We start from the raw sequence: 23,936 nt of genomic DNA on the forward strand, positions 1-23,936 counted from the left end.
GGATGCAGAAAGGACTGTTTAAACCCCCTCAGTCAACTGCGAAGCTGGTCCAAAGTGAGGAAATGGCAAAAAAAGCACATAGTCCAGAGGCTTCCGGTCAAGATCAGGTAAGTGGTCCGGACAGCTACAAGGGCTCACAAGTGGAGTTCCTGCTCCTCATGGCTCATTGGGCAGCAGGGTAGCATGGTGGTTAGCATAAATGCTTCACAGCTCCAGGGTCCCAGGTTCGATTCCCGGCTGGGTCACTGTCTGTGTGGAGTCTGCACGTCCTCCCCCTGTGTGCGTGGGTTTCCTCCGGGTGCTCCGGTTTCCTCCCACAGTCCAAAGATGTGCGGGTTAGGTGGATTGGCCATGCTAAATTGCCCGTAGTGTCCTAATAAAAAAAAAGTAAGGTTAAGGGGGGGTTGTTGGGTTACGGGTATAGGGTGGATACGTGGGTTTGAGTAGGGTGATCATGGCTCGGCACAACATTGAGGGCCGAAGGGCCTGTTCTGTGCTGTACTGTTCTATGTTCTATGTTCTATGTTCTAAAAGCAAAGGAAAGAAAACTGGTGTTAAAACTAGCTTTTTGGGCATCCGCTGGTCCTGATACTTTTCTCTATTAGGTTGGTCCGCTGGTAAATTCATACCAGCTGACTGCTCAATTTGCTGACTTAAAATAATAATCAAGTTCCAATAATTTCATTGGGACCCAACAGGTTTTGTGGATCCGGTTTTTGCTGTCTGGTCATTTGAGCAGCTAAGAATTCCAAACCGTGAGCCCATGATGAGTAACCTTGAAGCTATAAATGTCCCACACATCTAGTTTCTGCCGAATGGGTAGGGTTAAAATCATTCGCTATACTTAGGTTGAACCTACATGCATTTTGTTGAAATGTCAGCTTCTGCTGTCTAGTGCTTGACTCTATCACATAAACCTTTTAAATAACTAATTCCTCAGATGCTGCCATATCAACTTCTTTTTCACTAGGTGGCGATGTGCAGAACATAATATTTGGCTTGGATGCTAATAAATGTCAAATGATATGTTCTTACTCTTTTCTACAGTAATGCATTGCACCATCTTATACAAAAATGAAATCGTGAGCAATAGCAAACAATATTAAATACTATTGTATCATCCTGGAGGTCTCATGACATCGTGGGTATTGTCCCTGTCTTTGAACCAGAATCTCTGGGTTCAATAATAATAACCATTCTAAGACTTGATGGCCAAGGAAGGCGCGATCATAACGCAGCCAAACAGGTTGAGTAACAACTTGAAAATTCTTCCAACATGTGGCAGGTTGTAAGAGTGTGAGAGAATCCTGGTCAACTATGTGTTGGAAAGAAATTGGAACCTCCACCATCACTATCCACAGCCTCAGCAACCTGAACTCCTTGTCCAGCCAGTGGATCAGACTGGTACCAGCAACATGGGGTTCAATGTGTGTTCTGGCCGGGGAGGGATTCAAGCTCCTTGTGGAGCCTACCTGTGATGGAGGTCACGGTTCTGTGGGTTAGACCTGCCTTCAGGCAGAGATCTGAAGAAGAAGATTGCATTATGCTATAATATTCATTGTAACAAGTAAAATTTCTATACAATTAATTTTTTCAAAATAATTATATTGTGTATGCAAACATAGTTTCTTAACAACAAATACTATTGGAATAAAAAGGGAAAAAAATATAAAGGTGCAGTGTATGCTTTAAAGTACCTGTAACTGATGCTATGAGGGGCATGGCAGCACAGTGGTTAGCGCTGTTGCTTCACATATCCAGGGTCCCTGGTTCAATGCCCGGCTTGGGTCACTTGTCTGTGTGGAGTTTGTACTTTCTCCCTGCATCTGCGTGGGTTTCCTCCGGGTGCTCCGGTTTCCTCCCACAATCCAAAGATGTGCAGGTTAGGTGGATTGATCATGCTAAATTGCCCTTAGTGTCCAAAACGTTTCGGTGGGGTTACTGGGATAGGGTGAAGGTGTGGGCTTAGGTAGGGTGCTCTTCCCAAGGGCTGTTGGAGACCCGATAGACTGAATGGCCTCCTTCTGCAATGTAAATTTTATGATTCTATGTTTGCCAGGCAAAGCACTTTCAGAAGAACACCATCTTCCTATTTACTGCAGGTTAGGGCTCTGCGGTTCACACAGAATGTAGCTTTCACCCAAATTATTGGTCCGGATTTTGTTCCTTTGCAGCTGGATGGGGTGGATTCTGAATGGTGAACTATCAGCATTGACTCTCCCCAATTCCTTTGGCTTGCAACTCAGAGAAGAGTGTTTTCACTCTTAGGACTTTGTGTTATAAAACTATCCATTGTAAAGAGTTACTGCAAACAAATAGTACGACAAACTGTGGCACAATGGTTAGCACTGCTACCTCAGAGCACCCGGAAGCTGGGTTCAAATCCGACCTTGGGTGGCTGTTTGTGTGGAGTTTGCAGTTTCTCTCCACCTTTGCACTGGTTTCCTCCAACAGTCCAAAGATATGTGGGTTTGGTGGATTGGCCTGGTAAATTGGCCCTTAGTGTCCAGGAATGTGCAGGTTAGGTTATGGGATTACGGGGATAGGGTGGGGTGCATGGGGGAGTGGACATGGGTAAAAAGCTCATTTGAAGGGTCGGTGCAGACTTGATGGGCCGAATGGCCTGCTTCTGCACTGTCGGGATTCTATGACAACTTCAACTGTGTGCTAGGTCTGCTGCCGTAATGTGCGCACGTCCCTACACTCCCCTTCACCCGCCAGTTGGATCGACGCTGCCTGATGGACGCTACGGAATGGCAAAAATTGCTTTCTTTTCCTATATTATCTCCTTATGCACATAAAAACAAGTTGCGCAACTTATCAAATACACAAAAATTAACGAGTGGCTAAACTTGAGGCCCCCTTTGATATTGTGGCCCAGGCCAAATGGCCCTCCTGTCCTCTCCAACCCCCCTACCACCCCACCTTGGCCCTGGCTAGAGCAAAATCTTGGTGAACAAAAAATGCTGTGCCACAGCAAGATGGGATGTAAATTTGTGCCTGCACTTTTGTCATTTGCCAAGTTGCTGATTTTAAATATATCGTCTTCGGGAGGTACCATAACAGAAGCTAATGGGCATGGTTTAGTGGCCTCATTTCGCTCGAGCTGGAGTGCGACAAGGTGGGTGAATAGCAGGATAGTCCAAAAATGAGAACTGTGCTGGGAGCCAAACTGTTTGTAATACAACCAGCCCGCTCCCATAGGCAAAATTGGGAACCCGCCGTAGCATAGCAAGAAGACAGTAATTACCACTTAAGCCCTAATTCCACACAAGTAATCGAAAACACCCATATCCAACGGCCTCCCATGATCCAACCACCTCCCCAACAAGTGGTCACACAGGCACCGATTAGTACTCCTTTTTAAAATCGTGAACCTGGTGGAAGGGATGCTGTACGATCCGAGAAGGTGAGTAGCCATCTTCGCTCACGAGCAATGAACTCAGGGGCACTGGGCTTGCCGTCCCCATGCTAGGAGGGGGTGGGTGGGGGGAACCCAGGGTGGGGCCACCCTTGGCTGAGGTAATCTACCATGGAGGGGGGCGGAGTTGGGGGAGGAGAACGGTGCTCCGTTGGAGGGGCCACTGCGAATGGTTCCTGCATGCCAACCCCTGGATCTGGTGTATCGGTTCTAGGGGCAACCCTTGTCCCTGCCTGCCCACCCCCCAAAACACCCCCCCCCCCCCCCCCCAAAACACCCACTGATTGCGGAGGCCGTGTGGCTGAAGGCTATTACTAATCGGGAATTGGCAATCATGATTAAGTGAGCACCACTTATCACAAGTGGATTCCGATGGGTGGGCGGGCCATATAGCAGTGAGAGTTATTGACTAGCATCCCAATCAGAGCATGATACCTGGACACTATGCCTGAACACTGCGGAAGGCAACACCACGAACGCAGCAGCCAAGATATGAACTCGCAGGATATGGGCTCCAGCACTGGGGACATGTCCACGGCTAGGGGGTGGATGAGTGCAAAGGGGAGGGTACCAGCACCCGGTCCAGGTAATGTTATGTGCATGTGTCAAGGGTACAGGGTTTAGGGTCCGGTGAGCAGGGGGAGCCCTCCAGCCGGCTGTGCATGGGCAGGGCGTTCCGGGTATGGGAGAGGGGAGATCAATGGGAAAAGCAGGGTCCCGGGGTGGGATCCCCCGCTGTTTGTCAGTCTGACACCCTCTCCGAATTCCATTTTGGACCCTGCTGATCTAGCCCTAGTAGTGCAGCTGGCAGACCGGGCAGCCAGGAGCCGGAGACGGCAGTGGCAGGTGTAGTGTCGACGGAGTTTTGAGGCGGCAGCCCTCACCCATGCCCTGAGGGTCCGGCCGTCTATCGGGCCAGCGTGAGGCCCAAAGTAGAAGGCCCACGACTGCTCAATGTGTCCAAGCATTGCTGGTCGTTCAAGCAGATGCAGGACGCTCTGCCTCACGGACGTGACACCACGTGGAAGAGGAGGACCTGCTCTCTGTGGCCATCAAGGTCACTGCAGTCCTGAACCTTTATGCCTCGGATTTCCTCCAGGGCTCAAGAGGGGACCTGTGTGGCTCTCAGGCTACAACCCACAGGTGCATCTGACAGGTCACGGATGCCCTGTTTGCTAGGGCAGAATATGATACAAATTTTGACACTGACCAAGCCCAACAAGCTGCCCAGGCAGCAGGATTCTCTGCCATTGCCGGGTTACTCCAGGTCCAGAGGCTGATAGACTGCATGCATATTGTCTTTCATGAACCAGGGCATCTGGGAGTGCCCTACATCCAGCTCGTGTTCGAGAACCACATGAAGATCATGCACGCGTGTGCACGCTTCGCAGGGAGCGTGCACAACAGTTAAATCCAGGGACAATCAGAAATCGCCGGCCTCTTTGAGGACCACGCCAGGACGGCAGGCTGGTTCTTGGGGGACAAGGATGAGGATCCGGCTAATTATGTCAGTACAGAGGCCGGAAACCGATGCGGAGGACCGATACAACAAGGCCCATGTAGCCACCCGGGCTGCCATTGAGCAGTGCATTGGACTGCTCAAAATGCGGTTCCGATGCCTTGACCGCTCTGGTGGTGCCCTGCAGTCCACCCACCAGAGGGTCGCCCGCTTTGTGGTGATCTACTGTGTCCTCCACAACCTGGCACAGCAGTGGGGCGAAGTGCTGGAGGTGGATGCTGAGGAACATGTGGCCACATCCGAGGAGGAGGATGAGGATGATGAGGAGGTGCTGGACCAGCAGGGGCTGGAGGACAAGTGGCAGTGGCGAGGGTCCAGCAAACCCAGAAGGCCTGTGAGATGGACCAAGGGTTTGGAGGTCGGCCCACATGGGGGACGTAAGTGACAGAGGTGTCTTTCTGGTTGTGGTGAAGGGTTTTAAATATTTTGCAAGGGTCCGACACTGCACCACTCTCCCGATGGTGCATCTCCACACTCCCCACCACTCCATCAAACTCCCTATTACCAACTACCTAACTCCCCACCCTTCCCCAGTGCCCTCAGTGATCCTCGATGTGCTTAGCCCTTCTTGCCCTACTGCTGCGTCTATGTGTGTCCCCAGGATGCACATCAGAGGTGAACGCAGCCAGCTGCTTACCACATCCCATTTCCTTCAATGCCCTTGGCGGGCGTCCTTTGGTAGGTCTGCGGCCAGAGAGCCCCGGCGCACTTGATGGCATAGCGTGCTGCCCTGATCCGGCTGCTGACTGCAAGAAGAATTGTCATCAGAGGGGTGGAACTCGGGGGAAGCTGGTGGCCACCATCCTCACTCCATGGAATGGTCCGAGTTGGCACCCTGCGCCCCCTCCTCATAGCCGGTGCCAATAGGGCCCCAGGGTTCACCTTGGGATGGTAGGACAGCCAGTTCAAGCCCCAGCTGCCCCTGTGTCATCTGGCTCTGCCAGCCCTGGCACTCTTCAATGTCTGCACCATGGTGTCAATGACATCGGCGATGCTCCTCAGTGATTGGCACATACCCTTCAGCCCCTCACCAATACCCACCTGCAACTGGGACAAGTTCCGCAGTGCCTTGGCCATTCCAAACTGAGACTGGGACATGTCCCGCTGCGCCTCATCATGATCAGCCTGGTACTGGGTCACATCCTCGAGTCGGACAGTCTACCAAGACCCTCAGCCAAGACCATCACCAACGCCACCATGCTTTGGACACCTGCACTCATGCTACTGACATTGTGCACCAGGCTGTTCACTGTGGTCAACACCTTAACAGTGTTGGCTTTGGTGCCATGCATTGCCAGCGACATCTCCTGCGCCTGCAGCCTCTGGGACTCCTCTAATCAGCTGTGGACTTGTGGTAGCATCGCTGACATCTCCCTCTGAATATCCCAGCTGCACCCTAACGTGTGCATCAGCTCCAGGTAAACCACTTCCAGAGGCTCAGCATCTGACTGGGATGCAGCTAGGCCCTGGGATCCAGCAGACGTCCGACTGCTGTCTCATCTGGACGTTACTGGCTCCACCTGATGTGCATCAGAAAATGTGTGGTGCTCATCAGAATGTGCTGCAGAAAACCTGTCCACCAACGTTACCCACCGAAGTGTATGTCTCTGCGCTGGTGGAGGATGGGGATGACAGCTGTGACGATGGTGGCATACTCGGAGCTCTCTTCGAGGTTGTCTCATGGGGGGCAGGGTGGGGGGAAAACCCCGGATGGGTCGGTGCTATTGGCTGGAGGACCTGCAGGAGATTTGTCATGTGGTCAGTGGAAGGGATGGGTCATTCAGTATGCCAATAACAACTCACATGTGACAGTCCATCTGGGTGGGGCTTGGTGGATCCTCACCTCTGCAGCATGTGCCGACCTCCGCGTTGGTGACCACTCTGTCCTCGGCTACCCCTGTAACCTCCAGGGCCAGTTCCTCAAAGATGGTGAGGATTATAATGTCCAGCACCTTGCCACCAGTCTGGACCCTCTCCCAATGATTGTGGGATAGCTTCTCCTGGAGATGCAAAGGGGGCATCATTAGCTGCATGTGTGGTTCAGCACAAGGGAGGTTTCTAGGGTAGGCAAAGTTTGGGGAGGGGGGTTGCAGTGGGAGTGGTGAATGTTTCGAGGAGGGGTTTGGGGCGGGCGCAGCATGGAAGAGCCAGGGCACGGCACTGGGGAGGGGTGGTAGCAGGTGTAGGCTCGTGGGGAGGTGGGGGGGGGGGGGGTGCCAACTCACTTATGTGGACTGGTGTAGGTTGTTGATCTTATGCAAGTCCTCCTGGTCATGCTTCCCAAGCTGACGGTTTCTGCCAGTTCATCCCACATGGCACTGGCTGTCCTGTGGCTCACCCTCCGGGTCCCTTGGGGATCAGGACATTCCTCTTGGCCTCAACTGCCTCTGAGAGCCTCCCTAGGTCTGCATCCCCGAATCATGGGGCCGGTTATCTTGGCGCCATGGCTGTGAGCTGAGTGGGGTTGGCTGTGCAAGAGCTGTTTAAGTGCCGCTCGACCTTGTTAGCGCGGGACTGGCGAGCGCGGTCCCGGAAAATCAGCTGGCGAGCTTTCATTTGCGGCAGGAAGACCGTGGGGCCTCCTTAAGTGGACCAATTAATGTTATTGTGGTGACGGTCTCGCAGGGCCAGGTGACGGGAAGCTTACAAAAGTTCCCGCTCGCTACTACACTTTTTGGAAGAATCGCGCCCGAGATCTTTTCCCGACTAATAGAGTGGGGAAATAAGAGATACATGCTCACATTGCTTCATCATGCTTCATTTGGGGCACTGTTTTGCTCAGGGAACCCTGAAACAGCAAAGGTTAACTACAAAGCCGCCTTAAACACATAGCCATTTAGTACTTACATTTGACAAAACCGCTTTGTAAATGAATATTAGCATTTTAATATGAAAAAATCATAAAGTAAAAAAGCTGCAGTACAACAACTACGAATAATGAATGATACTTCAGAGACACAAATAATGTCATTTTTGTTGTTGTGATCCAAGGTCTGTCTGTGTGCAGTTAACCGGTTGTTATGTGGCCTCTCCACACCCAGCGGGTTCAGAGGGGAAGGGGCCGGTCATTCCTTGTTCCCATCGTATCCAGACTGCCAGAATGGAGAAAAAGGTGGCCAGGGAATTCAGGCATAAGGTAAGGGAACAAAAGTAGCTAACTGAAAACTATTCCGCCTCGAACACTTTTCTCCCAATGTTAGCTAATGCGTTATGTGTTATTCTGCCGCGAGGAAGACTTAAGAACCTTCGGTTGTGTGAGACTATGGACCCGGTAGTATCAATGACAGGTGGGGGAAGGGCACTTAATGTTTCTTTCCCGAAAATGACCCCGAATTCATTAAACTCTGCCACCGTGGTGTCCGAGCGTTGTGTGGAATAAAGCACCTTAGCAGGAAGGTTTCTTTTGTTCATGTAGCAATTGTTCTGTCCAGGGATGATCTCACTCTGCCCCGGAGTTCAGCGCCATCGGGTAAAGCCAGGGAACGCAGTTTCATAAACTCTTGGCTGCTGCATTCAGTGTCGTGAATCCATTGAAATGCGATATCCTAATGATAACTATTGAGAACTGCGAAAATCCTGCCTATTGCATTCAGACACAGGTTAAGGCGTCTGGGCTCTTGATATAGATTGGTAACATTATACCGTAACTAAATTCTTAAAGGGGCATTGCCTTCGAGATTCCTGTTGTCGCGAGGAGGCATGTAATAAATCGATACAATCATTTGAAGAAAGTTAAATTATGTCTCGATCAACAATAGTATAAGATTAGTTTTTATGTAATTTCCCGATAAGTTAAATGTCCTCGCATAGAATCATCTATGTGGAGGTCATGGGCTGGATTCACTGATTTGGAGGCTAACTGGGCCGCCGGTGTGGGAACTATGGTGTCTTACGACAGAAAAATTGGCTCCAAACCCTCACCGATCCTACGACCGGTGAAGGGCTAGCAGCCGTGCCGAGTGAAACTCCCGGCTCCTACAACAAAAACGGCTGGAGAATGGACGAGTCTGTGGCCACACATTTGCACGGTGGCGACCTGCAATGGTCGCACTGGAAAACATGGCGCCGGCCGTGCACTGGCCCGAACTGCCAAATACTGCCCCCCTGGCAACCCCCTGGCCATCCCGTGGCCACCCACACCAGTCCCTCCTGCCCTCGTGGAAGACCCTCCGGTCAACAGCACGGCTCCCAGCCGAATGTGGAGGCACTGGACACAGTCCGCAGCCACCACGCCGGGTTCCTGAATGCTGAGACGATAAGTGAACCACGCCATTGGCAACTCGGCCCATCGGCGGCGGTAAATCGCAGAGGCCCGGAAAATAGAGGGTCAGGCCCGCTAATGATATGCCAACGGCGCTTAAACGCCGCGCAGCAAGCAATGTATTTACATCATTTTCGGGGTACCAGAGGTTTCCGATTTGGCATCAAACCAGCGCCTACCGGAGACTATTCTCCACCCAATCGCGTTTTGCGATTTCGGTGTCACCAACGGTGAATCCCGCCCCATGTATTTAAACTTCTCAATAAAGGATGAAGTTAATTCTGTCAGTATTCAGCCCCATAACCAGATTGGTTTGTATCAGTTCAGTTCCTGAAATGGCCAGGCCAGGTGCTAACTTTATTACCATAGGGCCTATTGCCAATTGAGAGACTTATTTTTCAAGTAGGTTTTCGATTTCTATCTCAGTTTTGACAAAAAGTCATCCAGACTCGAAATGTTAGCTCCCCTCTCCACAGATACTGTCAGACCTACTGGGATTGTCCAGTACTTTCTGTTTTTGTTTAAATTTTAGTTTGGTCCCCAGTATGTGATGAATTAGTTAATCTCAGCCAAGAAAGTAGGTTTGGGCACTACAGTTGATCCCAGTGCCGCTTGATTACAGAAGGAAGATTAGCTACATTTTCCATTCATGATTGCTGACCAGCAAGCATTGTTAAAGTGTGTGTTTACAGACATAAGATGGAGACAGAATCAGTGCTGTTGATCAGATAGTCAACTGACACTCACTTTTAATACACTGATTAATAGCAATTTGGACAGTGTACCAAACGTGTTTGGTGTCCTTGGCATGTTACTCCAGCCAGGAGTTAACTTTAGAAAAGGATGAGGAAAAACAGCAACTGTCTCCTGCTGTTGCTCCAAAATGTGGAATTCCCTCCTGATACCTCTCCGCTTCTCTACCTTGCTTTCCTCCTTTAAGGCACACATTAAAACCTACCTCTACTTTTGATCATCTGCCCTATTTCCTTACCCGACCCAGTACTTTTTTTGTTTTTTTAATATAATGCCACTGTGTTGGGATGTTTTTCAGGCTAAAGGTGTTGTAGAACTACAAATTGTTGTTGTAAATCATATTGCAACAAATTTTATATACATTTTTGTTTTGTGTATAGGCTCCAATCTTCCTCCTGTATTCATAACTCCTTGGTAACTTGCACAAGTAACCATTCTTCATGTACAAACTAAATAGTGGGTGTCAGAAAGCTTTTAAATAGATATGGTATTGAGTCTAAGATCAAATTTATTTTCACTTGACATCTACATATGTGCATCTCCTAGCATGAGTCACTGGATAATAAGTGCTCGAGTGGGAAATTTGGCTGATTTCTCACTTTTCCCCATCTATTCAAATTGATTGTCAACTTCCCATGCCACAAACTCAGAGCAGCTAATTCAGCACAATGATTTACCCTGAATTCTTTGTAAACTGTACAGGGGATTGCAGTGGCATAGAAAATGAAAATCGCTTATTGTCACGAGTAGGCTTCGATGAAGTTACTGTGAAAAGCCCCTAGTCGCCACATTCCGGCGCCTGTCCGGGGAGGCTGGTACGGGAATCGAACCGTGCTGCTGGCCTGCTTGGTCTGCTTCAAAAGCCAGCGATTTAGCCCAGTGAGCTAAACCAGCCCATAGTGGTTTTATCACTTGATTAATAATCCAGAGACCCAGAATACTCCTCTGGGGACTCCGGTTCAAATCTCACCCAGGCAGATGGTTAACTGTGAATTCAATAAAAATCTGGAATTTAATGTCCTATGGTGACCATGAAACCATTGTCGATTGTTGTAAAAACCCATCTGGTTCACTAATCCCCTTTAGGGGAGGGAATCTGCTGTCCTCGCCTAGCCTACATGTGATTAGATCTACAGCAATGTGAAAAATTAGGGATGGACAACAAATTCTGGCCTTGCAAATGATGCCCCATCCCATGAAAGAATAAAGAAACAAAAGCATAGTTCACATAGTACATTTTAGCTGATCACTTTAATTTTCTAAAGTAGTCAGGCTGAGGGAGAGATTATATAGATTTCTTCATATCTTCTGGCCGGGCATGAAATTAATTGCATTTCATTCCTTTTTCTTATGTGGCTTTGGGAATTCAATAATTTGGAATGTGATGGTTGTATGTTTAAAGACAAATGAACTATTTTAAAATGGAGATTGTAGAAAGACAGATTGGCTGAGTGATGGAACTAAGCTTTTTGATATGCTGATTAGCCTGGCAACACTGTAAACAAATGTTTACCAAAGGCAGGTTGGTAACAATGGAAGACAGGGTACCAAAAGTAAAGATGGTAAAAGTTCAAAAGAAAAGCTGGGGTGAATTTCACACTTACCTTCGAAAAGGTGAGCATGTAATAACGGTAATTAAGAGTGACTGCTGAGAAGGGAAGATTAAAGTGAAAGACTATTTATTAGAGGCAAATTCACCCTATGCAAGGGAGATGATTTGAGAGCACAGCCCACAGCAGCAAGCTGTGTCCACTGCCAACAATCTGTGCCTGGAGAAAGTCTGTTTGAGAAGCGAGTTGTCTCTATCCTAAATCTGAAACAACCCCAAAAGATATTGCTGGATTTTGTTTCTAACTTGAAAACATCTAGGATATTGAAATGAAAAATGAAAATCGCTTATTGTCACAAGTAGGCTTCAGTGAAGTTACTGTGAAAAGCCCCTAGTCGCCACATTCCGCCGCCTGTTCGGGGAATTGAACCGTGCTGCTGGCCTGCTTGGTCTGCTTTAAAAGCCAGCGATTTAGCCCAGTGTGCTAAACCAGTTTAGCTCTGAAGTTAGGGAAATAGAAGGATTTAGAATTGGACAACGTTAAAGGTACTGGACTGGATTTTCCAGTTCCCCAGCTGTGTTTTTCTCGGCAGCGCGCTACTCGCTGGCGGAGGGATTCTGTCTTCCCGCCACTTGTCAATGGGATTTCCCATTGAAACCACCCCACACTGCCGGGAAACCCACAGACAGGTTTGCGTTGCCCGCGGGAAAAGTGAATCATATCGGCTGGAGAATCCCGACCACTGTGTAGTTAAGTGAATTGTTAGTTGACTTTCTTGTGTGTTTTACTGTTTAATAAATATTTATTTTGTTTAAATTCATCACAAACCCATTTGGGATATCCTTCGCTGGTCTTCACATCTTTCCTCACATTATATCAAATTGCAAAATACAGTTGAGAGCAGCAGGAATTCCAAGCTTTCCTTCTGGAATTTGGAATACCCTAATTAGAATTCAACATCAGCTTCTGCTCTGAACGCTAGTAAAAGCTAAAAGACTTGGCCAACTAGTGGAAGCTTTGCCCAGAGGATGCTCAAGTGATGAGCAGCAAGAATGTAGTCTGACACTCCTATACAGTGTTCAGTACTAAAAAATGGTTTAATAACTAATCAGGGCAGGAAGGTGAAAACAGTGACAGATTCAACTACGCTCTGTGTGCATCGTCGTACGCAAGCAGAATGCTGTTACTGCTCCTGTCAGTGGTGCTGTTGACAATGCTGTTGATGCTGCTGGTCCTCTTGGTCCTCACCCATGCTCGAAGCCAACACAGCATAAGTGACACCTATGCTGACCTGATAGATCAGGCATTGTCAAACTCGGGTGCGCGGCCCGCGGCAATGTGTGCCAGATGCGCACCGATGATCGGGCATGCATGCGCAGTGGAGCCGCTTTTTAAAAAATGGTTGCAGCTTTTTGTTTTACAAGTTCAGGGGGGTTTTATTCATTTATTTTATTCATTTTTAATTTTTATTTTTTTCATTTATTTTGTTCATTTCATTTTTTTTTACAAGTTCGGGGGGGCTTTATTTGAGAAAATGTTACAGGAAAAAAATGCAGAACTTTGGATAGATGGAGACTCCATACTTTCCGACACCGGAAGGCTTCACTTTCATCCATCAAGTTCCATTGGAGGAGGGTGTACGAGGGCCAAAGGGACCCAAAACCATTTCCTCCATTTTTGTCAGCAACAAACAAGGTAAGAGAAAATGGTGGGTCACGCAGGTCGGCCGGCGTGGGTCGCGAAGGTCAGCCGGCGGGGGTCGCAAAGGTCGGCCGGGTTGGGTCCCAAAGGTTGGCCGGTTGGTAAAAATGGGTCCCCAGAAAAAAAGTTTGAAGAACACTGTGTTAGATCACAGCTGCAAAATAAAGATCAGACACACATTGTGAAATTCTGCAAAGTAGTAAAATTAACTGTGAAAGTAATGTCTCGGAACAATTGAGCCAAATCCTATTCCACAGTTAGACAAGAAATCAGCTGTGATGTTTCAGTGCCTGTGGGAATTACTGAATATCAATCCTTAAGCTCCCTCACTTGCTAATGTCCTGCTTTCACTATTGAGTTCTAGGAAACCCATGCACCCAGTCAAATCGCAAAAAAAGTATTAAATTTCCTCCTCATCGGCTATTAACATAATAACAACTTGCCGCTACCAAGGGAGTTGCTCACATACAGCCTGATATGCTCCAGTCAAGTTTAGAAGTTGATGGGCTGGAACCAGTTTCCCAACGTGCTATCAACTTCTGCACTTTTAACCCCAACCCCACTGCTCCCAAACACATTCACTATTGCAAGTTAAAATTTCCTCAGAATTTTTGCATCATTTAATTTAGACCTTAGACAAATGCCATGGCTTGTGACAGCAGAATTGTAATTAAGTTTGTGGCTCTTTATTGATCTTTTTTTATAACTGACATCTGTTCCTTCATTATGCAAATGAAAAGAATGCACAATAAATTTGCCAGTTCTGGCAGAAGGTCATTGAGCTGAACTATTAACTCTTGTTACTCTGACCACAGTTGCTGCCTAACGTGCTGCATATTTCCAGTGTTTTTATTTTTTTTGTGTGATAATTTTTGTAGCCATTTACTAAAGAACAAAATCTATGGCATGTTCTGCCATAACATGTAATCTGTCAATATTCTCGTCCCTAAGACTAAAATTTGGAGCATTTTTATGAAAGCTGAATGAATCTGTTTTGGCCCTGCAGATACTCTGTATTTCTAGCAGAAAGCATCAGACTTGTCCTCATCCCTGTGGTCCATGCCCAGTCCAAATCACCCAAGGCGTGATGTAAGTTTGCATTTTAAAAATGCAGAAACTGATGGCTGCATCTCATTCTGGTGGATCTGACCAATCTGTAGTTACAAAAGCAAAATACTGCCAACCCTAAAAACGTGAAAAAGAAACAGAAAATGCTGGAAATACTCAACAGGTCTGGCAGTATCTGTGGAGAGTGAGAGAGACAGACAGACAGACTTAACATTTCAGGTTGGTGACCCATTTTCTGTTCAGCTCTTCCTACCTCTTTGAGCCCAATACCCAGTCAATTAGTCATGATGCGTAACCCGTTAGCTAACTTCCCTTGCTCATTCATTCCAACAGCCAACTACTCTGGCTCCAATCCATTCATAAGGCCCCAGTCCACGTTGGCTACTTATATTTTCTACACCCGGCAGATCCTGGGCGGGATTCTCTCAGCCCACGGCAGGCCGGAGAATCGTCGGGCCGGGCGCGAATTGCGCAATGCTGCCCCCATGCCAGTCCGCAATTGGCTGGTGGGCGGAGAATTGGCGTCGGCGCGGCATCGGTTAGGGACTGCTCTACGCGGCCCCACACCCCGTGATTCTCCACCCAGGATGGGCCGAGTGGCGGCAAAACAAATCCGAGTCCCGCCGGCACCGTCGGGTCTTACCCGGCGGGACCTCGACGTGCATCCTTTTAGGGGCAGCCTGGTGGGGGCAGGTCCGATCCCGGGGGGGGGGGGGGGGGGGGGGGGGAAGGGGGGGGGGCCTCTGCTATGGTCTACCGATCGGCGGGCTGGCCTCTCGGGCTGGGGGCCTCTCTTGCTCTGCGCCGGCCCCTGTAGCCCTACGCCATGTTGCGTCTGGGCCAGCGCGGAGAAGGAGGCTACCACGCATTCGTGCCAGTCGCAGCACACATGCGCAGACCCGCAGCGCACATTTGATGCCGGTATTGGCAGCTGGAGCGGCGTGGATCGCTCCAGTGCCGTGCTGGCCTCCTGTAGGGCTTGGAATAGATTCTCCTGCGGCCTTGTTGACGCCGTTGTAAAACACGAAGGCGTTTACGACGGCGTCAACACTTAGCCTCAGGATCAATGAATCCCGCCCGTGTCCTGTCTGAAGCTAAAAAAACACAAATTTATGTCACACTTTTTCTGACCCCCAACTTTCAGGTCATCAGAGTCTGAATCACTTGTTCTTTATACCGCTCTGCTTGCAGGACTTACAAGCATTGAAAGTAATGGTCTGCCTCTTGAACACTCACATTAAATGCCAGACCAATTTTCACTAACTATAAAATACACCACTATAATAAATGTCAAACTGTATGATTAGTGTAACATAACTACAGAGACTCCAGTGACAAAAGACATTTCAAATATTTATAACCTTCAGTTTTGACCAAGCATGTTATTAACAAAAGACACACTGTAAATTTAATGTCTTAGTTATCGCAAAAGGAAAGAGGCAATGACTTTGCAAATTATACACCACATATTGGAATTCTATAAAAGCCAAAACAAGAAAGAAACAAAACAGATTTTGATGGCAAATTTCTAAAAATCTAGAACTGATATTAGTGCAGATGTGAGTCCAGAAGTAGCCTGAAATTTAATATGAGAAAGATATTACTTGGATATACGACACAAAAACTGGTCATTTGGCGTAACTAGTCCATGTTTATTCTCCACTCGAGCCCCCTCCCATCTTTTCTCAGTTAAATTGACCATTGTAACATCTATTCACTTCTCCCACATATAGTTGTCAGGTTTCTGTTAATTCCATCTTATTATTCGTTTCAATCATTCACAGTGCTAGCGAGTTCCACATTCTCACCGCACTTTGGGTGAAGGGGTTTCTTTATTAGATTTCCTGGTGACTACCTTATATTGATGGCCTTAGCCATGCTTTTCTGGGAAAGGAAAAGTTTTCTCTGAGACAGACAAAGATGTTTTGTGTAAAGATAAACGGCGGGATTCTCCATCCCGCCGCACCAGTTTTCTGGTAAGGCATGCCCCTGCCAGCAGCAGGATCCTCCATCCTGCCAGCTGGCCAATGATGTTTCCCATTGTGAGCACCCCACGCTGTCGGAAAATCCTTGGGCGAGATAGCGCTGCCGGCAAAGCGGAGGATCCAGCACAAAGACTCAAAAGTGCATGTTTAAAGAGTGTGAAATAAGCAGAGACTGTCATGGAAAAAGACTTAGAGGTTGATTTTAACCATACTCGTCCAGTGGAAACCAGAAGGGCAGTTACGAAAGTTACTGACCTGTTCATATCTCTTTGACGAACATTGTCTGTTATAATCTCTGGGTTTCTGAAGTTGAATCCAATGCCTGTTTAAAGCATTTATGCAATTTGGGGTTATATTACATCAAACAAATTCTGATTGCTTTTAAACTGAGGTCTGAGCAAGGAAGCGTCCATGGCTTTCCTGCAGACAGATAAAACGCTTCAGGTTTATTGAAAATTTTTCCTTAAGGAAGAGCAGGAGAGCTTCTCTGGGGTACATGCAAAAAGATAGTATTCTCTGGCTTCCTCCATGCCCCTACCCCATATTCCTCTTATGACACGATCCTGAAACACATCATGACTTATCTACTTGCAATAAGCCTTGCCATAGTGCCAATGAATGATCTTCCTCTATCACACATCTGACACCTACTTCCTATCAGCCAGCTGCCTGTTTCAGGGAGTGCCAAGGTACCACCCTGCTCAGATAATAATAAAGCAGGAGATATTATGGTGGATGAAATAGAAAGCCAATGTGAGGGACAGAATGAAGTTGGATGCTCAGCTCGGGTTGAATAGGACGTTGAAACTGTAAACAGTCTTGATGAAACACCGATGGCATCTGGGGAGTGAGAAAGAATCAGTGGTTTTGGTCGGGAGATTGTGGTATGGATCAAGGACTAATGGTTTTACTTGGGATGTCAATAATGAGTGGTGCATAAATTTAAAATTGTTATTCAGAAAGGGAATAGAGAATTTAAAGGAAGCTTCTTAATACAAGGTTAGTTTTGAGAAAGGAAAGTCAAACCATGGTTTATTTCCAAAAGGAAAGTATTTACATACAACAGTCCCAAGTCCCAGCTGTGACCACGCTGCAGCTCGGCTCCAACCTGGGCCGGCATTGAAGGCAATGAATTACCGAGCCTCCGTCCCTCAGCGATGGAGCTCATATTCCACTACACTCCACAGGGAGATTAAGTGGGTCATCACTGTGGATCTCGTGGGGGTTATTATATCTCTCCAGCCTGAATTCCTTACATCGCTCTGAAGAAGGGAGTGCAGGAGGATATTGACTGCTCTTTGCCCGTCGCAGCACCTCCTGTGGCTTTGGGGCAGGGTCGGGGTGTGTGTAGCATGTCGGTGAACGTCTTTTCCCTGATGACCATCTGGGGGGTACCGCTGGTGACTGATCCTTGGTAAGGTTGGTCAGAAGCCTTGGATGCTTGGGTCTCCATCTCAAGTCCATCACTTCTTGCATCTCGGTGTTGGGGCCTCAGGGTGAGGGGGGGGATGGGAGGCAACACCCCCAGGCCCACATGTGCTGGGTGATGTGGCTAGAAGATGGTTCCTCTGGTAGGGTGTGACCTAACAATAGCCTACTGCTCCTGAGGTGAGAAAGATATTTCAGCGCTGTTTGTTCGCGAGTCTTTACTTCGGCCAAGACTGGTCCGGTCTGTTTTATCACTGTCACTGCAATCCAACGGGAACTGTCCCCGAAGTTTCGGACATGCACTGCATCCCCTGTTTGGAAACTTCTGATCTACGTCCGTCTGCCTTGGCCTTGCCTCTGCATGTCCTGACCACATTGCACTCTCCCGCCAATATCGGAGAATGTGAGGCTGAGGCAGGTCCTGAGCCACCGCCCCAGCAATAGTTCCGTCAGTGCTACATCGGCCGGTAGATAAACAAAAATCATACTAATCTGGTTTGCAAGGATCCCGTCATCTGTTTCTTCATTCCTCGCTCAAAGGTCTTTATCATTCACTCGGCCGGCCCATTCAAAGAAGGGTGATATGGGGCCGTGCAGATGTGTCTTACCCTGTTTGGCTTCCCAAAGCATTCAACCTTGTCACTGATGAACGGGGTACCATTGTCTGTAACTAACAGCTTTGAGATGCTGTGGGTGTTAAAGGAGAACTGTAGCTTCTCAACAGTAGCCGTCGAAGCGGTGGATTACATCCGATGGACGTCCAGCCATTTGGATTGGGTGTCTATCACAAATAAGAAATGGACCCTTAGAAAGGACTGGCAAAATCGGCATGCACGTAAACCAAGAACAGGTTGGCCACACGCATAGCTTCTGGCCAGCATCTTCATTTTCAACACCCCGAGGTGTCCGTTGTGTAGGTGCTGGAGTATGGCATGTCTGTCCTGGTTTGGGACCGCAACGCGAGCTCCTCACAGGGTGATGCCATCTTCCGCACTGAGTTCCTGCATCTTAGCTTCGAAGACCCGTAGTTCTTCATGCAACGTCGCTTGTTGGCCCCCCTGTAAGATAATGTGGCATACGTCCGCCAATGCTGAGTCATTTGGCATCCTGTTGTGTCTAGGCAGTAGTGACTGGCAAGGTGTCAATGATGTTAAGTATCAAGCTGACTCTGCCAGCACTTGGTGCGGATGGGGGGGGGGGGCATGCCAGCAATGGGGGCCGATTCAGCACGTCTGCATTTTCAATTTGTGTGCCTGGGCAATGCTCAAAGATGTACTCGCATGCCATCACCAATGGGGCCCATAGCTGTATCCAGGCAGATGCTATTGGTGGGATTGCTTTGTCCTCTTTAAAAAGCCCAAGCAAAGACTTGTGGTCTGCCACAATGATGAATCGTTGCCCATGCACGTATTGAAGAAATTTCTTCACTGCGAATACTATGACCAGCCCTTATCTTTTGACTTGGGCGTAATTGCGTTCCACCCTGGCCAAAGCCTGTGATGTGTATGCTATCGGTCTTTGCCATCTGTCAGCCATGCAGTGGTATAACACTGCCCCAATTCTGTTAGGCGAGCCATCACATGTCACCAAAAGGGACTTGGAGAGGTTGTAATGCGTCAACAACCTCGACGACGTTAGCTGCTGCTTTACCTGGCGAAGGCTTCCGCCTGTGGTGCTCCCCATGCCCATTCTTGGTGCTTCTTCAGCAATGTGTCTAGTGGGGCGAGGATGGTCACTAGGCCAGGAATACATTTTCTGAAATAGTTTATGAGACCAAAGAACACCAGCAACTCTGTCTTGTTTTCCGGAGTGGCAGCTTGCTTTATCGCCGGCATCTTCTTAACCAGGTGTAGGCCGTCTCGATCAACTCGATCCCTTAACTTCCTTGGCATAGAAAACACACTCTACCCTCATGAGGCAGATGCCCATCTTGGAAAGCAGGTGGAGGACTTATAATAATAATAATCTTTATTGTCAAAAGTAGGCTTACATCAAAACTGCAATGAAATTATCATGAAAAGCCCCGAGTCGCCACATTCCAGGTCCCTTTCCATGGCTCGGTGACCAGGACACCATCCAAATAGACCGCCATGTGCAGTAACCCTCTCAGAATACTCACCATAATGTGCTGAAAAATGCGCAGGTCGATTATACTTTACATGGTAACCTTATATATTCAAACAGGCCCCTGCGGGTTTTAATGGTGACATAAGGTCTTGAATCGACGTCCAACTCCGGCTAGATAAAGGCATGACTAATATGAAGCTTGGAAAAGGAATGACACGCAGCTAACTTTGTGTATAGGTCTTCAATCCACGGCATTGGGTACCTGTTTGGCAGGAAACCTTGTTTACGGTCAACTTAGAATTTCTGCACAGGCGTACCGTTTTGCCAGATTTTAGTACCAAAACTACTGGTGTTGCCCAATCAAAAAATTGTACCGGCCGGATGATACCGAGGCCTTCCAATCGGTTGAGTTCATCCTTGACTTTCACCAACAAGGCATAAGGGACCGGGTGGACCCTGAAGTATTTTGGCTGGACCTCAGCGTCCACATGTATCTTCATTTTGGCCAGGCACTCCTGGAAGACTTTCGGGTACTTCCCCAAGTCTTCGTAAAATCCTCCGGTGCCTATCCAGAAGATCTCTTGTCAGTCCAGCAGGAGATGTTGTAGCCAATCACGGCCCAGCAGACTCGTTCCCTGGCCCCACACTGTTAATAATTGCAGCCTAATGGACTGCTGCCCAGAAGTAACTGGGGATATTGCAATATCTGTTATGCCTAGGGTTTCCCCAATATAGGGTGCTAGTCATGCCTTGGTGTCCCACAAGCCCAGTTGTTGAATTCCAATCCTGATTCTCTTGAAGGTCTGCCTCCCTATTACTGAAACTACAGGCCCCGTGACCAACTCCATCTCTAACGTGACAGTTCACCTGGACAATATGATCTCTCCTCTGATCATGGCCTTCAGTGCCTCCCAAAACGTGGAGGGTGAGACCTCCCCGTTTTGGTTGTTACTAATGTAATCGCCTATGGCCTGCGATATTTTTTGGCAGAAGGTCTTGTCGGCCAGGAGGTCCGTGTTCAGCCTCCATGTGGGGCACTGGGCCCGGCCTGTCTCCAACCTCACATCCATATAATGTGGAGCGTGGTCAGAGATAATCATCACGGAGTAGTCCGTTCCCGTGATCCCTGGAAGCACCGATTTCCCTACTGCAAAGAAGTCGATACGGGTGTATACCTTGTGCAGCTGCGAAAAGAACGAGAACTCCTTTTCTCCCGGTTGCAGGAACCTCCATGGGTCTACCGCCCCATCTGTTCCATAAAGGCCCCGAGCTCCCTAGCCATGCCAGACTTTTTCCCCATTCTGGGGTTTGATCGGTCGGTCAGTGGGGCCAGCACGCAGTTAAAGTCGCCCCCCCCCCCCCCACATAATCATTCGGTGTGTGTCAAGGTCGGGGATTTCCACCATGGCCTTCTTTATGAATTCTAAGTCATCTCAGTTGGGAGCATACACATTTACCAGTATGCCCGGTGCCGCTTCCAGGACACTGCAGACCATGACGTACCTTTCCCCGGGTCCGTAACTGTCTTTGTTCCCGTAAACCTCGTCCTTTTGCTAATTAATATTGCTAACCCCTAGCCCTCGTCCCGTAGCATGAGTGGTACGTCTGTCCCACCCAGCCCTTCCTTAACAGCAGTCGGTCCTTCTCTCTCAGGTCCGTCTCTTGTAGGTAGATTATGTCTGCTTTTAGGCTTCTTAGGTGGGCGAACACTCTGGATCTTTTCACTGTCCCCTTACATTCCAGGTAACAATCCTGGTGGGGGGTTTCTACCCCCCCCCCCCCCCCCCCCCCCGGTCCTGTGGGATCACCCATACTTAGCTGGTGAATGCACCCCTGCACTCCGAGGTTTCCCTTTGCTAGGGGGCCGTCCACAATGGCCAGGGTCGCCGCTCTCACCATGGGGTCGGGCCCCAGCGCTCAGGGGTTTCCCTTTGCCCAGGGGGCACTCAATGTGCTGTTAGAGTTCTTTGAGGAAGTGACAAGGAAGTTAGACAAAGGAGAACCAGTGGACGGGATTTATTTAGATTTCCAGAAGGCCTTTGACAAGGTGCCATATCCGAGACTGTAAAATAAGTTAAGAGCCCATGTTATTAAGGGTAAGATCCTGGCATGGATAGAGGATTGGCTGACTGGCAGAAGACAGACAGTGGAGATAAAGGGGATGGCAGCCGGTTACTAGTGGTGTGATCAGTGTTCAGTGCTGGGACTACAAAGTTTCACAATATACATTAATGATCTGAAAGAAGGAACTAAAGGCACTGTTGCTAAATTTGCAGATGATACAAAGATCGGTAGATGAACAGGTAGTATTGAGGAAGCAGGGGGGCTGCAGACAGGCTAGGAGAGGGGGCAATGAAGTGGCAGATGGATACAATGTGGAAAAGTGTGAGGTTATGCACTTTGGAAGGAGGAATGGAGGCATAGACTATATTTTAAATGGAGAAATGCTTATGAAATCAGAAGCACAAAAAGGGACATAGGAGTCCTTGTTCAAGATTCTCTTAAGGTTAACGTGCAGGTTCAGTCGGCAGTTAGGAAGGCAAATGCAATGTTAGCATTCATGTCGAGAGGGCTAGAATACAAGACCAGGGATGTACCTCTGAGGCTGTATAAGGTTCCGGTCAGATCCCAGTTGGAGTATTATGAGTAGTTTGGGGCCCCATATCTAAGGAAGGATGTGATGGCCTTGGAAAGGGTCCAGAGCAGGTTCACAAGAATGATCCCTGGAATGAAGAGCTTGTCGTATGAGGAACAGTTGAGGACTCTGGGTCTGTACTCGTTGGAGTTTTAAAAAATGAGGGAGGATCTTATTGAAACTTACAGGATACTGCGAGGCCTGGATAGAATGGACGTGGAGAGGATGTTTCCACTTGTAAAAAAAAAGTAGAAGCAGAGGACACAATCTCAGACTAAAGGGATGATCCTTTAAAACAGAGATGAGGAGGAATTTCTTCAGCCAGAGGGTGGTGAATCTGTGGAACTCTTTGCCGCAGAATGGTGTGGAGGCCAAATCACTGAGTGTCTTTAAGTCAGAGATGGATAGGTTCTTGATTAATAAGGGATCAGGGGTAATGGGGAGAAGGCAGGAGAATGGAGATGAGAAAAATATCAGCCATGATTGAATGGCGGAGCAGACTCGATGGGCCGAGTGGCCTAATTCTGCTCCTATGTCTTATGGTCTAAGATCAGCCATGATTATATTGAATGGTGGAGTCTGCTTGATGGGTCAAATGGTCTACTGCAACTTCCAATTCTTGTGTTCTTGTACATGTTAAACTATCTGCGGATGTTTACGTTCCTATTATCACTGTGATGAGAGATGTTATTGTTTCTAATATGGTCGGGGATTATTATGTGATTCTGTGAAGAAAGTTTGTGGGTCTGTGCGTGAAAATCATTTAAGCTGGGACTGATCGTCTGGTAAGGTTTGAGACATGAAAGGAGTGTCGGTGTTAAAGGTATGCATTTGAAGTCAGTATGGCCAAGTAAAATTTCTATAAGTAAACAAGCAGTGGGTAGAACTTTGCATTCGGAGATAAGTACATGTTTAGAATGTTGGCTGTTAATTTTCAAAGGGAAGTAATAGGTTTTACAACTTAGAAAGAGTCATAAATAAATAAGGAAAGGTTATTCAATTTTATTTTACCCGGAAGTGGGGCCAATGGGGAGTACATAGAACATAGAACATAGAACGATACAGCGCAGTACAGGCCCTTCGGCCCTCGATGTTGCACCGACATGGAAAAAATCTAAAGGCCATCTAACCTACACTATGCCCTTATCATCCATATGCTTATCCAATAAATTTTTAAATGCCCTCAATGTTGGCATGTTCACTACTGTTGCAGGTAGGGCATTCCACGGCCTCACCACTCTTTGGGTAAAAAACCCACCTCTGACCTCTGTCCTATATCTATTACCCCTCAATTTAAGGCTATGTCCCCTCGTGCTAGCCACCTCCATCCGCGGGAGAAGGCTCTCGCTGTCCACCCTATCTAACCCTCTGAACATGAAAGATTTTATATTTTGGAAAGTTATGTTTCAAAAAGGTGGGAAGGACTATGGAATTGAAGATGAAAGAGAAAAAGTATATTTAAGAAGAGATGTTGAGCTTTGTTGGGGTGGTGGCTATGTGAGAGCTTCTGGGGTACAGCTCTTTGTTGGGAAAAAAGCTGTGAAGTTT

At 48.0% G+C, this 23,936-nt stretch overlaps 1 protein-coding gene across 4 annotated transcripts in view; it reads left to right on the forward strand.

The window, feature by feature from the left end:
* Window positions 1-7,936: 7,936 nt before the first annotated feature.
* ush1c (Usher syndrome 1C) overlaps window positions 7,937-23,936 on the forward strand; it is a 352,756-nt gene continuing 336,756 nt past the window's right edge. For 3 of the 4 annotated variants that reach the window (XM_038807794.1, XM_038807795.1, XM_038807796.1), the window contains exon 1: window positions 7,939-8,076. In XM_038807794.1, coding sequence (XP_038663722.1) covers window positions 8,041-8,076 — 36 coding nt within the window. In that variant the 5' untranslated portion in view covers window positions 7,939-8,040. Of the gene's footprint in view, window positions 8,077-23,936 lie in introns of all 4 variants that reach the window. The other variant, XM_038807797.1, reaches the window with a different exon arrangement.

The sequence above is a fragment of the Scyliorhinus canicula genome, chromosome 9 (assembly GCF_902713615.1).
Source record: "Scyliorhinus canicula chromosome 9, sScyCan1.1, whole genome shotgun sequence".
NCBI lineage: Eukaryota > Metazoa > Chordata > Chondrichthyes > Carcharhiniformes > Scyliorhinidae > Scyliorhinus > Scyliorhinus canicula.